Genomic DNA, 17,442 nt, shown 5'->3' with positions numbered 1-17,442 from the left:
AAAATAGGACAACAGGAAAAGATAACAGAGGAATGGAGGAAAAGTATTCTCGTCCCAATCTACAAAGGAAGAGGAGATGTTCAAGACTGTGGCAACTATAGAGGAATCAAGCTGATGTCACACACATTAAAAATATGGGAAAGAGTAATTGAAGCAAGGTTACGGCAGGAAACGAAAATTGGTGAGGAGCAGTTTGGATTTATGCTAGGAAGAGGGACAACGGATGCAATATTTGCGCTAAGGCGATTGATGGAGAAATATAGAGAGATGTAAGTGGATCTGCACATGGTGTTTATAGACCTGGAAAAGGCATACGACAGAGTGGCCTGGCCACTCTGTCGTATGATAGAGGAAGTATGGAGGTGTATGAGGAAGAAGGGGGTGTCGGAGAAGTATGTGAGGTTGGTGAAGGAGATGTATGAGGGAACAGAAACTCAGGTCAGGTCTAGTGTCGGCATGACAGAAGGGTTCCCTATTGTTGTAGGGCTACACCAAGGGTCAGCTCTGAGCCCCTACCTCTTTGACCTGGTCATGGATGTACTAGTGGCGGATGTCAAGAAGGAGGCACCATGGAGCACATGCTGTTTGCCGATGACATTGTTCTATGCGAATTATCCCAAGAGAAGCTTGAAAATACCCTGGAAGAGTGGAGAAAGGCATTGGAGGAGAGCGGCATGAGAATTAACCGGGTGAAGACTGAATATATGTCAATGGGGAGTAACGAGGATATCGTCATACGACTCCAGGGTGAAAGGCTAATTTCAGGGAAGAAATTTTCAGGGAAGACAACCGACCCAAGTACCTTGGGTCGGTTGTCGAGAGAATGGTGACCTCGATGAGGAAATACAGCACCGAATAACATGCGGTTGGATGAATTGGAGGAAGATGAGCAGGGTCCTGTGCGACAAGAAAGTGAGTTGTAAGAGGAAAGGAAAGCTCTATAAGATGGTGGTGAGGCCGGCGATGCTCCATGGTGTGGAGACGTGGCCTATAACCAAGGCACAGGAGAGGAAGATGGAGGTAGTGGAGATGTGGATGTTGAGATGGATGAGTGGTGTGACAAAGAAGGACAGGATAAGGAATGACTATATCAGAGGGACGGTTAAGGTGGGAACAATTGGCAAGAAGATACAAGAAAGTAGGCTGAGGTGGTTTGGACATGTTGAGAGGAAGGGTGAGGAGTATGTTGGTAAACGAGTGGAGTATATGGAGTTGGAGGGAAGGAGGAAAAGAGGCAGGCCCAAGCTCAGGTGGAGGGATAAGATGACAGAGGATCTTATGTAGAAAGGATGGAGTCCGAAGGATGCTCTGGACCGGAGAACTTGGAAGAGGAAGGTTAAAGATTGGTGCGCCGACCCCGTTTAACATGGGATAAGGCAGAGTGAAAGAAGAAGAAGAAGAATGATACCTGTGAAGTACCTATAACCTAGTAATGTGGATGGTAGTGACTATGAAATGTATAATCAAATTAGCCAAGCAAATAAAGTGATCATTATAAGTGATTTAAATTATGGCATTTGGGATGCTGAGATGGCAACTGGAAGTAAAGCTAATTGAATTTCTTGAGTTTTTGAGGACGAATTACCTTAGACAATATGTAACAGAGGGCACATGAAGATTGACAGTCTTGGATTTCACCATCTCAACAGAGGATGTAATTATAAATTACAAATCACCCTCCAGTTGGTGAGAGCGACTAAGAAGTGATTACCTGGTGGTTGCCAGCAGCGTGAGGATCTCTGTGAGAAAAGGATATGTATGTGGAACTACAAAGCTGGTGATTATGAGGAGCTCAGGAGAAGATTGCAGGTGTAGCATGGAATGAGGAGTTAGCCGGAAAAGAGATCAATTCAGCTTGGGTGTTATTCAACCATAGACATAGGATGACATGACATTGATTGGAGAAAATAGTATAAGCACAACTGCTGCAGAATATTTAATGTGCAGATCATAAAGGTCTTTCATTCTTGTGAATGTGACATCATGGAGAGATTGAGAGCAGTTGATGATTGGGAGGATCAACTGACTGTAAGTGATCAAAAGGTGTATGGGGGAATTGAGCAAACTTGATGTTAATAAGGCTGTGGGACTTGATAATAAATCACCACGTATTCTGAAGGAATGTGCCAGGGAGTTGACGCCTGCTTTGACATTTTTTTTTAATAAGAGTCTTGCGCTTGGTCAAGTTCCTAAGGAGTGGAAGGAGGGCAAGATTGTGCCACTCCATAAAGGATGTGATCGAATTCAAGCATCAAACTATAGGAATATCTGTGTGTCAGGTGTTGTAGTTGAGTTGTTGGAGAAGCTTGTGAGAACTAGGATCCAGAATTGGGTTGACAACAATGGTGTTATCTTTGATGGACAGCATGGATTTGCTAAAGGAAGGTCATATTTTAGTAATCTACTTACTTTTACAATAAGGTGACTGCTTCCATGGACAGAGGAGAAGAATACCCAGTAATATACTTAGATTATGCAAAGGCTTTGATAGATCACCATAATCAAATATCCAACCTCATCCACGTCAGTTTGATAGTCAAACTGGAGTGGATGAGGTTGGATATTTGATTAGTGCATTAGATCAGAGACTGGCTATCTGATAGGTGTCAGCAAGTTGTGTATGGGGAGCAATATCCCTGAAGTGGAATGTCACTAGTGGAGTGCCTCAGGGGTCTGTTTCAGGGCCATTGCTGTTTAAACCTGTATGTTAATGATATTGGCAAAGATTTGGATGGGGATATTCAGTTGTTTGCAGATGATGCACAGTTTGGACAAACTATGAAAAGTAGAGAAGATGTTGTCTTACAACAAAACTTTAATAAATTGAGTAAATGGGTATGCAAGTTCAATGTTGCAAAACGTTAGGTTTTAAAATTTGGGAAACAAAGATGGGATGTAGAATTTATGTTTGTGGGGATATATTGTTGGAGATGGACATCTGAAATTTAGGGGACACATTGCCAAAATTGTGAGGACAACATAAAGAATTCTGGATATGATGTGGAGGACACTGACTTGTGGAAGTAAGGAAATTCTTGTTCCATTGTATAAGGCTTCGATTAGGCCACACATGGAGTACTGTGCACAGATTTGATCACCTGGATTTCAAAATGACGAAGAGATGTTGGAAGGTCCAGAGTTCACTGAGTAAGTAGTTACTGATCCTGGAATGTCGAATATGAGGAAAGGTTGAGAAGATACAATTTACAGAGTCTAGTGGTTAGGAGGAAGAGTGGTGATATGACAACAACCTACAAGTTAGTAAGAGGTTGTTATAGGATCAGTGTTGGAGAGGTTTTGCAGAAAACTATGGGAGATCAGGGGAGAACCAGAGTTTATTCCTGGAAGCTGCACAAGAAGAGTGTAAGCAGGGAAGTGAGAAGCAGGTTTTTTGCATGCAGAGTTGTGAATGATTTGAATGCCTTGCCAGGGAGTGTGGTGTCTGGAGAGAATTTGAGTGTGTTTAAGGCATGGTATGATGAGCTGTGTGTGTGACAAAAGGACCTCCTAGATGAGTCTCTGACTACATGGGGTGTTGAGATAATAATAATAATAATAATAAAACTACAGAATAACACGTATGCCACAGTAAAATAAATTTTTAATTTTATGATGTAAATATTTCGTCTTATGTATCGTAAGACATTATCAGTGCAATTACCAAACAGCAATTGTAAGTGAATTAGAAAATAATACAGCTAATGCTTAAATTGGAATCCCTCTAGGTATACAGTCAAGCATTAATGGGTTAAAACTAAAGGGCTGAAATTAAAATTACTTAAATTAAAATATATAAGAGATAAATGTATTTAATATTGGGTTGGCAAATAAGTTCATTTGGATTTTCAGAGTGGAATGAAACACATTTTATTTAATATATATAATACATGCTAGTCAGTGATATATTGACCCTCTTTATCAATGACCTCTTGCCATCTGTCCACCAACTTCATTATGCCGCGTTCATAAAACTCTGGAGGTTTACTGGCAAAAAACTGATTCAGATGTCTTTTGACAGCCTCCTCATTAGCAAAGGTTTTTCCCATTCAGAGAATTCTGCAACGATTGGAATAAGTGGTAAATGCAAGGTGCCAGGTCGAGTGAATATGGAGGATGAGATAAAATATCCCAGCCAAGACATATAACAATTTACTCCGGGTTGTTAATGATGTGTGTGGGTTCTGGAGTTGTCGTGGTGAAAGACAACTCCTTTCCAATTTGCCAATTCAGGACATTTTGTGCTAATTGCACAGGCCAGTCGTGTTAACTGTGAGCAATAGACAGGTGAATCAATCGTTCTGCATGACGGTAACACCTCGTAGTGGACAACACCTTTATAATCCCACCACACAGAGAGCATGATCTTCTTTCGGTGCAATCCCGCTTTCGAGGTTGTTTTCAGCGGTTCGCTCTTGTGTCCCCATGTTATCGTACACAACCCATTTTTCATCTCCTATAATCACCTGCTTCAAAAATCCGTTTTCTTGATGACATCGCAGCAAATCACAAATGGATATGCGAGCACTCAAATTCATGCGGCACTCAAACATTGAGTTTTGAAACATATCCCAGCTTGTGCAATGTTTTTCAATGCTTGTATGGGATATGTTCAGTACTGCAGCAATCTCCCACACTGTTTGTGATCGATTTTTGTTGACAATATCCTTCACAATACTCGAATCAACCTCAGTTGGGCGATCGGTGTGAGGTGCATCACTGATGTCGAAATCTCCAGAACGGAATTTGGCAAACCAATTTTGGCATATGCGTTCTGTTAATGCACCATTCCCATATACGCTGCATATTTTTTATGGGCCTCCACAGCTCATTTGCCTTTTTTGAAATAAAAAAGCAAAACATGCTAGTAATGTACATTATTTTCTTCCATTTCTAAAAATATGTTACACACATGCAACTGAAGTAGGCCGAATGAAAACTCACTGAAAGGTTGTGTGAAATGTCACCTTTCAACTGCACAATAGCGGTGTGCTGCAGTGCAACAGCAGCAACAGGCGAAGCAGCGTAAACTTGTTCTAACGCATAAACTGAACAAACTTATTTGCCAACCCAATACATTCAGGATAACAATTTCCTATACTTGAGGAATAGTGAGGAAGTCGCTATCATTGAGATTAGGTCTATGAAGTAGGGCTTCAGCATTTTATTTATATAAATGTTCATGTTTATATATGGATCTATGTAGCAGCTTAGTGTTTTGCCACTGATCCAGGTGCTGGTTAGTGTTTTCAATTCCATGTTGTGCAAGGACAGATTTGTGAAGTTTGATAAGATGGACGTGGTCTTGATGTTCAGAGATACATTTATATACAGATCTTCTTGTTTGTCCATGGTAAGACAAGTTACATGAACATGGTACTTTGTATACATGTAGCATCATTGGTACCTTCTCCAAAAGACAAATGCTCACCAACTACTCTTATATACAGTGCTGATGATGATGATGACAATAGAGAGAGAGAGAATGATTACAGATTGAATACAAACCTAGGTTTATGAGAATTTTTAAGAGAGAAGCATGGGTTTGTTAAAGAAAGGTATAACTTTGGCAGCTTGGTTACATTTTATAATAAAGAGATGAGTATATTGGAAAGAGATTCAACAACTTGTTTGTTTTACTGCTTAGTTACATCTACTTCTATTATTAAATTACTTTTAATAATAATAACTGTTAGAAAGGTATGTTTCATACCATTGGGATCTTGAATACGAACAGAAGAGGAATTTACAGATGGTGGGCTCAGACCTGCTTCATTCATTGCAAAAACCCTAAATTCATATTGCCTATCTTCCACTAGATTAGATATGTTGATCTGTGTTGTGATACAGATATACATATTTACTTTCTGCCATGCTTGGGTTCCAATTTCTCTTTTCTCAATCCAGTAACCATGAATACGACTGCCTCCATCTGATTCAGGCTTTTCCCATGATAAGTTAACAAAGTCTCCACCAACTTCTTTAACCACAGGAATTCCAGGTGCTGAGGGTGGATCTGAAAGACAAAATTTTTAAATAATTTTAATTGATATCAAGGAGAGATTAGTCAAAATTGAATAAATCATATCATGCAATTCAAAGTATTGTTGAGTTAGAGATGTGTGGAGTATTAGGAAAATGGTAGTGTCAAAGAATGAGAATGAGATAGAATAAGAGGAACTAATGAGTCATGTGAATATGGAAGTGCAGATGCAGTAAAAATTATTATTATCATTATTATTAAGAGAGAGACCTCCAGGTAATCAGGAACTCATTGAGGGAGGTCACATACAACAAGCACCAGCTATCATACTTATTCGTGAATTCATTCACACTGCTTGCACTCACAACATTCAATGCAATTCATTCCAATTACGCACCACCCTATGAGAGAAAAATCTACCCTCCCCCCCTTTCTTAGCAGCATTCATTCTCAGCTTCCAAGGATGCTCTCCTGTCCTTTCCCCACCCTCCATAAATTGAAAAATTCCATCAACTGAAATCCTGTATGACCCTTTCAAAAGTTTGCAAGTTTCAATTATATCAACCCCCCCCCCTTCTCTTGTTTGCTAGTGTCTACAGTCTACAAATTCATAATCTGTTTTCATAATCACTATTATTCAATCCTGATATCATTTTTAACACTTTCTTTTGCACTCTCTCTCTCTCTCTCTCCACTACATCAGAATCACAATGGAAACCAGGAGACCAGACCTGCGCAAAATAGTCCAAGTGAGGTCTTATCAAGGCTTGTAAAGAGGCTAAATGACATCCTACTCTTTACATGTGAACGTTTGTTTCAGCATTGCAATTATCTTTTGAGTTGTATTTGCAATCTTTGCTACATGGCCCCCTGAACTTCAACTTCATTTTCTACTAACACTCCAAGATCCCTAGCCTCATCAATTTCTTCTAGCATAATTCCATCAATATAATACAACATTGGATATCTAATCACACCAAAGTGAATGACCTTCTATTTACTGACATTGAACTAATATCCATTTTCCCATCCCCACAATTTCAGCCGAATCGAATTGTTCTGCAAGTACTGCATATCAGCAGCATTCCTGATTATCCTAACTATCTTTGCATCATCAGCAAACAGCTGTATGTCGCTTGTCAAATCCTTCCCAATATCATTAATGTACAGAATGAATAACAGTAGATCAAGAGATCAAGCACTGATCCTTGTGGTATGTCACTGGTTATCTTAAATCTTGCAGACTCACATCCCCTGTATACCACTTTTTGATATCTGTCAGTTCAGTCAGCCATCCTCTTAGCCATGATACTATTTTATAATCCAAACCCATATTCTCCCATTTATGCAAAAGTCTTCCATGCTGTATTCTGTCAAAAGTCTTAGCAAAATTCAAAAGTATTATGGTGTATCCATTTCCCTTGTCTAGTTATTGATAATATTGTTATAGAATGTGAGCAAGTTGCTAAAACATGACCTCCCTTAGTAAACCCATGTTCTCATTGCAAAGTAGAGATTCACTGTCAACTCATTTCTGTATGCAAGCAGTACCCAATTTTTCCAAAATCTTCACCACCACCACTCCTGAGATACTAATGGTTGATAGTTAGATACATTGGTTTTTGCACCACCCTTGTGCAATGGAATGGCCATGCATTCTTTCCATCCCTGCTGAATCTTCCCTGTTCTGAGACTCATATTAAACAGCCTGGTCAAAGGAATAGCCAGTTCAGCTGAACACTCTTTTAGCACACGTGCTGACATCCTATCAGTCCTTATTGCTGAATTCTTATTCAGTTTGTTCAACAGCTCTAATACCTCATCCTCATACACCTCAGTTTCTTCATCCAGTGAAGAGGTAACAGTGAGCTCGATGTTGCGTACACCAGGTTGATAGCTTTTAACAAACACTCCACACATAAAAAAAACTCAGCCTGCTTTAAAGGCTATATAGAAAATCTCACACTCCAATGCACTGACATAATGGTCAGTTTCAACGTCTCCTCTCTATTCACTTATGTCACACTTAAACACAACTTAGACCTTATCCAAGCTACATTCCCTTCTGATATCTCAGTCATGTTTCGGTTCACAAACAGGACTGAGATATATCTACCAACAAAGAAAATTCTACAAAACGATCAAGGGGACAGCCATGGGTTCTCTGCTTTCTCCACCTCTGGCCAACTACATCATGGAGACCTCTGAGGTGAGAGCGTTAACCTCTGCTCCACATAAACCACTGTTGGTTACACTATATATATATTCAGGAACATCTGAAACATTAACAAAAATCCTACAAAGAAATGCAACCTTACCATCAATAACAGACCCCATAAAAAATGCACATCTCTATATGTTCTACCAAAGACTTCCCACATTCCCAACACATGTCAAGTGTTTACCGGGTTCTTGCGGTTGCAAACTGTCCTATTAGAGCCAAACAGGCAGGACAACCTATATCAGAATTTCTGAACTTATAAGCTACATCCTGTTCCATGATTACGGCCACTCTGGAAGCCCACCACAGATTTATTTTCATTTACTGGAAGAAGGCCACTGTACTCCACTGCAGCAAATACAAATATGAGAGGATATTCCTGGAATCTGCATGAGAAAATTTCCAAACCTCAGAAAATTTGAGTGCAGGAAACTTCCTGAAATTTGGAAAGCACTCATCCTTAGATTCATCCCAATGGGTGAGACCACCCAATTTAGTCCAGTAGGATAGGACTTTGGGCCCAACTTCAGTTGCCTTTCTTCAGCCTCATTTACTCAATTGTTAGTGCCTCCATGCACATGTCATTGTTCTTTGTTCCCTGGCGATAGCAATTTGACTTTGCTGAAATATCAGAAGTATTAATTAAAGTTACTGTAATTAACATTCGATATACATTGTAATTTCCTCAAAAATAATAGGTATTCTTCTTCATTGTTATTATTATTATTATTATTATTATTATTATTCAGGCGTCCATGGAGTCAAAAGACTCATCGTGGGAGGTCCTTCCTAAGAACATAAAGTCTGTCAAGACTCATCGAGGGGAGGTCCCCCCCTAAAAAAAAACACAAAGTCTATCATACCACTGCTTAAATTCACTGACTGTTCTCGCTCTCATCACTCCATCAGGCAATGCATTCCGCGGTTCAACCATCCTCCACGCAAAGAAACCACTCCTCACCCTCTTACTCACAGTTTCCTTTCGTAACTTCCAGGGATGGCCTCTTGTCATCACTCCTTCCTGTTGTTCAACCAAGCAAAAGAACTCCCCAGTATCAACCCTGTAACCACCTCTCAACACTTTAAAAGTCTCAATCAAATCACCTCTCCTTCTTCTATCCACCAAACTCTGCAGTCCACATTCCCTCAGCCGATCCTCATAACTATCCTTGTACAGTAATGAAACCATCTTTGTCATCCATCTTTGCATCCTTTCCACAGTTAATTTATCCCCTTCAAATCCTGGGGGACCAAATCTGAGAACAATAGTCCAAGTGTGGTCTGATCAGAGACTTATACAACGGAATGATAACCCTCTTATCTCTGCAGGTTAGTGTCTCTCTCATAATTGCAGCAATCCTCTGTTACCTTCACCACCTTTGCAATATGTCCCCTAAACTTCAGGTTTCTATCACTCATCAACCCCAGATCTCTTGTCTCCCCTACTTCCTCCAGTATAACTCCTCCCATAGAGTATGCAGCATCCCATCGATGTGTCCCAAACCTCAAGACCTTACATTTTGCTGCATTAAACTGATATCCCCTTTAATTTGCCCATCTATCTAGCTTATTCAAATCCTCTTGCAGGGCTACCACATCTGCACTATTACTAATAATCCTTTCCAGCTTCATATCATCTGCAAACAACTGAATATCCCCTTGCAATCCACTGACAATGTCATTGATATAAAGGTTAAATAATATAAGTCATAGTACTGAGCCCTGTGGGACCCCACTTGTAACCCTCTGCTTCCTTGAAACTGCTCCACCATACACAACTCTCTGATACCTATCAGTCAGCCAATCCTGAATCCAGTTGACCAACCTGACATCCAGACCCATGTGCTGCAACTTAAATATCAGCTTATTATGTGTCACCCTGTCAAATGCCTTCGCTAATCTAGGAAAATGGCAGTATATGCCTTTCGCGCATCTAATGCTCTTGTAACTTTATTATAAAAGGCTAGCATATTGCTAAAAAAAGCCCTTTCACAAATCCATGTTGACTCTCACAGATAACATTACCCTCATCTGCTCAATGCTGTATACGGTCCCTCACTACTTTCTCCAAGATCTTAACAACTACTGATGACACACAAACGGGTCTATAAGTAGACACTTCCAATCTGCTACCGCCCTTATGCAATGGCACTCTCTTACCTTCCTTCCATTCCCTGGGCACCTTTGCCGAAGCCAGACTTTCATTGAAAAGCAGGTTAAAGGCACTGTCAGTTCCCTAGCACATTCTCTCAAAACTCATGGTGAAATACCATCCAGTCCCAAAGCTTTACTGACATCCAGAGTACTCAGTATCTGAAACACACTCTCCTCCTGTACCTCCAAACCTCGAACCAGCCCATATATATTATGATGATAAAGATGACATTCACGTACACATGCATACATGCATGTATGCGTGCGTGAGTGCACACACACACACACACACACATGCATCTTACACTATAGATAAACAGCTAACACATCTTACCAAATGGTAGTTTTGCAATGATAGGATTACTTCCTTCTAATGGAGCACTTTGACCATTTTCATTTACTGCCATGACACGGAACAGATATTCACCATTTTCCATTAATCCTTGCACAGTAAATGCTGTATCCTGAAATGAATAATAATAATTATATTCATACTCCTCAGTATCAATTTATGAAGTAATACTTAAAAATATATAGCTATTATTATTATTATTATTACTCCAAAACCTCATGGAGTCAAAGACTCATCTGGGAGGTCCTTTTATCACATACACAGCTCATCATACTGTGCCTCGAACACATTCAAACTCCTTGCAGACACCACACTCTCAGGCAAGGCATTCCAAACTGGAAAGCAAATTATTATTATAAATGGAATAAATATTATTATTATTAAAATTATTAATGGAAAGCAAATGTATAAAATAATTACATGTTACTGAAACACATTTTGGCCTCTATCCTGGGTATCATTATGCCAAAAGAATGATATTGTATTTTAATTTTGGTTTAGACTGATAGAAGCATGTGTACATGCATCCAAAGACCAGTTACAACTGTCAGTTTTCTCTGGACCCTTTCAGACATATCCTCATCATCATGAAAACCAAGGGCCAAATCTGTGTATAATGAATCCATATGAGGTCTGATCAAGGCCTTATGTAATGGAACCAGAACTTTTTTATTTCTACAAGTTAAGTTAATGATGCAGTGGACCTTAACTTGTAGAAATAAAAGTTATGATGAAGTGGACCTTAACTTTATTTCTACAAGTTAAGGTCCACCACATCATTTCTATAATCTGATGTAATATCTTCACAACTTGTGCAATGTGACCTCTGATCTTAAGATTCTTATCCACCACCACTCCAAGATCTCTTATCTCTTCAAATTCCTCCAAAATTTTGACCAAGTGTATACTCTGCACCTTATTGTGGCCTACCAAATTTCAGAACCTTACCCTTGGCAATATTGATATGACAAGCTCCGTACTGTTGCCCACTCATCCAATCTATTTAAGTCTTCCTTATAAATAACGTTTTTTTTCAAATAACATTTATTGATTTCTTATGTAGAGGCTTAAGTGCTGTGAGGACATTATGTTGGAGGTTTAATGGATTTTTTACAACACTCAAAAAGAATTAAAATAGAATTTAATACTTCCTATATTTCGTTCTAGTCACTAGGACATCTACGGGGATTACAAAGACAATTAATGTAACATGCACACAAAAACTTACAATACTAAGCCCAACCACGTGGGTGACAATACAGTCCTATCTAGGTGGAGCGCCCTCTAAGGGCAGTTGTAGGTGGCCTGGAATGTAAGGTGGGACCTCTGGTGATGACTGTTTCCCAAATCTTCGGAAGCTTAATGCAACTGTATTTGTTAAGATTTGGTTGGTTTTTGAGAGCTGCTGCTGCTTCTAAGAAAAGCCTCTCTTTCTTGAATTTGCTGTGGTGGAGCATGGCGATTTTCTTCCATGATACTCTGTGGGTGGTGTCCAAAACGTGGTCAGCCAAGCCTGAATGGCCATAGTTGTGTTTAATGATGTACGACTTGTGTTCCTCCAGGCGGATGGATGCTGATCTGCCTGTCTGTCCAAAGTACGCAAGCTTACAGGAACAGGGTACTTTGTAAACTCCAGGCAGAGAGAGAGGAGGGAGCTGATCTTTTGTAGAACGGATAAGGGTAGCCAGTTTGCGGTAGGGCTTATATGCTGTGTGTAGGTTATACTTTTTTAGTATCTTGGCTATTTTTTCCGAAGTGCCACGGATGTAGGGTATGGTGATGGCATTTTTGAATTCTTGTTGAAGAGAGGGACAGGGAATGGGGGAGGAATTTATTATTTTTTTGATGCTGTGTTAGCTGTAGCCATTGGAGAGGAAAGTTCTGTGTATGTGGTGAAGCTCAGTAGTGAGGGCGGTTCCACTGGAACAAAGATTGTGGGCTTAAAAATTAAAACCCTTACCAAGAGAGCCCACAATCTTTGTTCCAGTGGAACCGCCCTCACTACTGAGCTTAACCACATACACAGAACTTTCCTCTCCAATGGCTACAGCGAACACAGCATCAAAAAAATAATAAATTCCTCCCCCATTCCCCGTCCCTCTCTTCAACAAGAATTCAAAAATGCCATCACCATACCCTACATCCGTGGCACTTCGGAAAAAATAGCCAAGATACTAAAAAAGTATAACCTACACACAGCATATAAGCCCTACCGCAAACTGGCTACCCTTATCCGTTCTATGAAAGATCAGCTCCCTCCTCTCTCTCTGCCTGGAGTTTACAAAGAACCCTGTTCCTGTAAGCTTGCGTACTTTGGACAGACAGGCAGATTAGCATCCATCTGCCTGGAGGAACACAAGTCGTACATCGTTAAACACAACTATGGCCATTCAGGCTTGGCTGACCACGTTTTGGACACCACCCACAGAGTATCATGGAAGAAAACCACCATGCTCCACCACAGCAAATTCAAGAAAGAGAGGCTTTTCTTAGAAGCAGCAGCAGCTCTTAAAAACCAACCAAATCTTAACAAATACAGTTGCATTAAGCTTCCGAAGATTTGGGAAACAGTCATCACCAGAGGTCCCACCTTACATTCCAGGCCACCTACAACTGCCCTTAGAGGGCGCTCCACCTAGATAGGACTGTATTGTCACCCATGTGGTTGGGCCTAGTATTGTAAGTTTTTGTGTGCATGTTACATTAATTGTCTTTGTAATCCCCGTAGATGTCCTAGTGACTAGGACGAAATATAGGAAGTATTAAATTCTATTTTAATTCTTTTTGAGTGTTGTAAAAAATCCATTAAACCTCCAACATAACATTTATTGAAATTAACTTTTTTCCTTCATTTCATGCAATATGGATCATCAGAAATTAGTTTTTCTGTTTTTATGAACAACAAATGATGTTAAATTGAATTACTCACTTTCCAATTGTGAGATATTTCTAATATCAAAATTTTATATCCCAGAATATTTCAGTAGAAACTCAACTTTTTTTATTTTTTTATTTTTTTGGAGAATGTTAATTCCAATAATATCCAATGCTTAAATGTAGATAGGCTATGATGAAAACTGAAAAACATAGCTATTGATCATTAAAAATGAAATGAGTAATATGTGAAGTGATGTTAGACATCTAGTGGAAACTAATGGAAGTGGGCAAGAAAACAGAATAAAAAAAAAAGAGTAAAAGAAGTGGCAAGTGATTCCAGGATAGTAGTATATGGAGACTCCATAATTAGAGGACTAGTTACTGAGAGAGAGTTCATAAGGTCTGCTATCCAGGAGTGAGAATAAGTAGGATAATTAAGGCGTTAGACATGAGTTAGAAAGGATCAAGAGAGTTAGTTATAATTGCGAGGACAAATGATCTAAGTGGACATAAGGAGGATGTGAGGGCCAATATCAGGCGGCTATTGAAAAAAGTGAAAGATAACAGTGTAGTAGGAAAGGCTGTCAGTGTGTTGACAAGGTATGACGATGATGAGTTGCGATGGAGAGACAAAATTGTGAATGGTATGCTAGCGGAGCTGTGTGAGGAGAAGGGAGTAGAGTTTGTTGTATAGCATGTGTTTGAGGGAAGAATAAAATTATACAGGTGTGATGGGTTGCATTTGAATGGCTTTGGAGTGAGTGCACTGGAGAAAGTGTTGCTGGATGGAAGTACAGTGTGTGAAAGTACAGAGTCTGATGCGTGCAAGAGATCAGTACAAAGAGATCAAGGGAAAATTCAGGTGAGTGTTATTGAAGAGACAGAAGTTCATAGCAGTGGAAACAGTAGTAGTGTGAGAGATGAACAGAGAAGAGGAATGCAAGAAGAACAGAGAAATGGGAGAGAGCCCAGGTAGACAGGGAGACATGGCATAGGGACAGTGGATGTTGAAAGTAACAGTGAACGTGTGTATGAAGATGGCGTATATATATTGAGATGTGAATGGGGAAGTTGAGACTGAGCAGATATATGTGGTAAGCGTGATAAAAGTGATTGGGCAAGTGTGGTGGGGAAATCACAACCAACAAGTGGCTTGGATAGGACTGGTTATAGACTTAAAAATGAACTGCTGTTTTTGCTTAACAAATGCCAGAAGAATCAGAAATAAGGGGAATTAAATGGTTTTAGTGATTGAGTTTATTCAGCCCCCAAATTATTGGAATAAATGAAACATGGTTGAATGAAGATGATATCGTAAAAATCTATAACAGGATGCTTCTAAACCAAACTGAGTCATAACATCTCTTCTAATCAAAAATAAAGCAGGTTTCTTGGAAAATAGAAACACTGTTGAACACATACACTACCTTAGAAGGTTTCTAGAAGGATCAAGAGATAAAAACCTTCATTAATCTTAAACTTCACAGATTTCTCAAAAGCTGTTGATTCAATGAACAGACAAAGGTTCTTCAACAGTCTCTGTTATTGTTGTAGAAAGGCTTATACACTGGATAAACATGATAATTAATACTTAAGGAATTGACAGTGTACACTCGAAATATAAATTAAATCAACTTTAATATATACTTTCCAATATTTCGGCAACATCACATTGCCATCTTCATGGGGAACTTAAGAAAAAGACACATGCACGCAAGTACTACATAACAGCAAATGAAAAACGAAGCGAGGAAGCTACCGTTTTCCTAAAGTCCTGAAGGTGCCCCCTGGCAGACTATATTAGGTGTTCTTGGCCTTTGGGCTGAAGTTCTTCTGATGTATGTTTCCCAAATTTGGGACAGTCTCATTAATCCAAATTTGTTGAGGTTTGGCATGTTCCTAAGGGCTGAGGCTGATTCCATGAATAGTCTTTCATATTTGAACTTGCTGCAGTGTATTAATGTGGCTTTCTTCTACCTTATTCTGTGGCAAGTATCCAGAGCATGGTCTGCAAGCTCAGAGTGGCTGTACTGGTGAAATCAGATGTAGTCCCTGTGTTCTGAGATTCTGATATTTGCTGTCCTGCCTCTTTGGCCAAACTAGGACAATTTACAGCTGCAAGGGACTTGGTATATACTAGGTAGGTCTAGGGGAAGCGGTTGGTCTTTAGTGGAGCGGATAAGGGATGCAAATTTTCTATATGGTCTGTAACAAGAGGTCAAGTCATGTATTTTTAGCATTTTGTTGATTTTTTCCGAGGTGCCTCGGATGTAGGGAATGGTGATGGATTTAGAGTAATCTTTTTTGTGAAGGGGGGAGGTGAGTTGTGGATAACTGGTTTTAGTATTTTTTGGATTTTTTTTTTTGGGGGGGGGGTAGCCATTGGCTGAAAAATTGTTAAGGATGTGATTTAGGTCAGTGGTTAGGGCATTGTCATTTGAACAGATTAGTTTAGCCCTGTTGTATAGTGTCTTAAAAACTCCATATTGTTGTGAGGGGGGGGGGATTGTTGGTGAATCTACCTGTATGGGTGGGCTTTCTATAACTGAGAAAACCAAGGTACCATCAGGTTGGCGGGTGACTAGTGTGCCTAGGAAGGGGAGGCTATTGTTTTTCCTCTTTTTCAAGGGTGAACTTGATTCTAGGGTGTTGGTTGTTTAAGTGTGTTAAGAAGGAGAGGAGTGTATCCAGGCCATGTGGCCAAATAGCGAACACATCATCAATGTAGCAAAGTCATATGGTAGGTTTTTGTGGGGCTTCTCTCCATAAAGAAGTTGGCCAAGGGTAGGGAAAGTGGTAAACCCATGGCTGTCCCCTCTATCTGTTTGTAGAATTTTTCCTGCCAAACAAAATAGCCTGAGTTAATTGTGAACTGAAATAGGTCTGAGATACTTCTCTATCTTTCCTCCTTATTCACAAATGTCCCCCTCAAAGAAACCTTAGAGCTAATCCTAGCTAAATTTCCTCCCGATATCTCAGCCCTATTTCAGTTCACAATGAATTCAGGCTATTTCGTTTGGCAGGAAAAATTCTACAAACAGAGTGACAGCCATGGGTTCACCACTTTCCGCACCCTTGGTCAACTTCTTTATGAAGACTTTTGAAGAGAAAGCCTTAAACTCTGCCCCACAAAAACCTACCATATGGCTTCACTACGTCAATGATGTGTTCGTTATTTAGCCACATGGCCCAGATACACTCCTCTCCTTCTTAACACACTTAAACAACCAACACCCTTGAATCAAGTTCACCCTGGAGAAAGAGGAAAACAATAGCTTTCCCTTCCTAGGCACACTAGAACCTAAACCTTGGTTTTCTCAGTTTATAGAAAACCCACCCATACAGGCAGATACATTCACCAACAATCTCCCCCTCCCCTCACAATAATATGGAGTTATTAAGACACTATTCAACAGGGCTAAACTAATCTGTTCAAATGACCAAGCCCTAACCACTGAACTAAATCACATCCTTAACACGTTCTCAGCCAATGGCTACCCCCCCTCCCTCCAAAAAAATCCAAAAAATACTACAACCAGTTATCCACAACCCACCTCATCCCTTCACAAAAAAGATTACTCTAAATCCATCACCATTCCCTACATCCGAGGCACCTCGGAAAAAATCAACAAAATGCTAAAAAAACATGACTTGACCTCTTGTTACAGACCATATAGAAAATAGGCATTTCTCATCTGCTCCGCTAAAGACCAACCACTTCCCCTAGACCTACCTGGTATATACCAGGTCCCTTGCAGCTGTAAATTGTCCTACTCTGGCCAAACAGGCAGGACAGCAAATATCAGAATCTCAAAACACAAGGACTACATCCAATTTCACCAGTACAGCCACTCTGGG

The 17,442-nt window shown here is 39.9% G+C and overlaps 1 protein-coding gene across 5 annotated transcripts in view; it reads right to left on the bottom strand.

The window, feature by feature from the left end:
• Window positions 1-17,442, bottom strand: part of LOC150108743 (twitchin-like) — a 2,666,638-nt gene that overhangs the window by 517,510 nt on the left and 2,131,686 nt on the right. For all 5 annotated transcript variants that reach the window (XM_090390962.1, XM_090390961.1, XM_090390964.1 and 2 more), the window contains 2 exons: window positions 10,690-10,819; window positions 5,711-6,013 (listed from right to left, as the gene is read on the bottom strand). In XM_090390962.1, the coding sequence (XP_090247088.1) occupies window positions 5,711-6,013; window positions 10,690-10,819 (433 nt within the window). The remainder of the gene's footprint in view (window positions 1-5,710; window positions 6,014-10,689; window positions 10,820-17,442) is intronic.

This window comes from Typopeltis vanoorti, chromosome 3 (assembly GCF_054136105.1).
Source record: "Typopeltis vanoorti isolate ZY-2024b chromosome 3, IOZ_Tvanoo_1.0, whole genome shotgun sequence".
Classification (NCBI taxonomy): domain Eukaryota; kingdom Metazoa; phylum Arthropoda; class Arachnida; order Uropygi; family Thelyphonidae; genus Typopeltis; species Typopeltis vanoorti.
The sequence above is the reverse complement of the archived record's forward strand: the minus strand, read 5'-3'. Positions and strand labels throughout refer to the sequence as shown.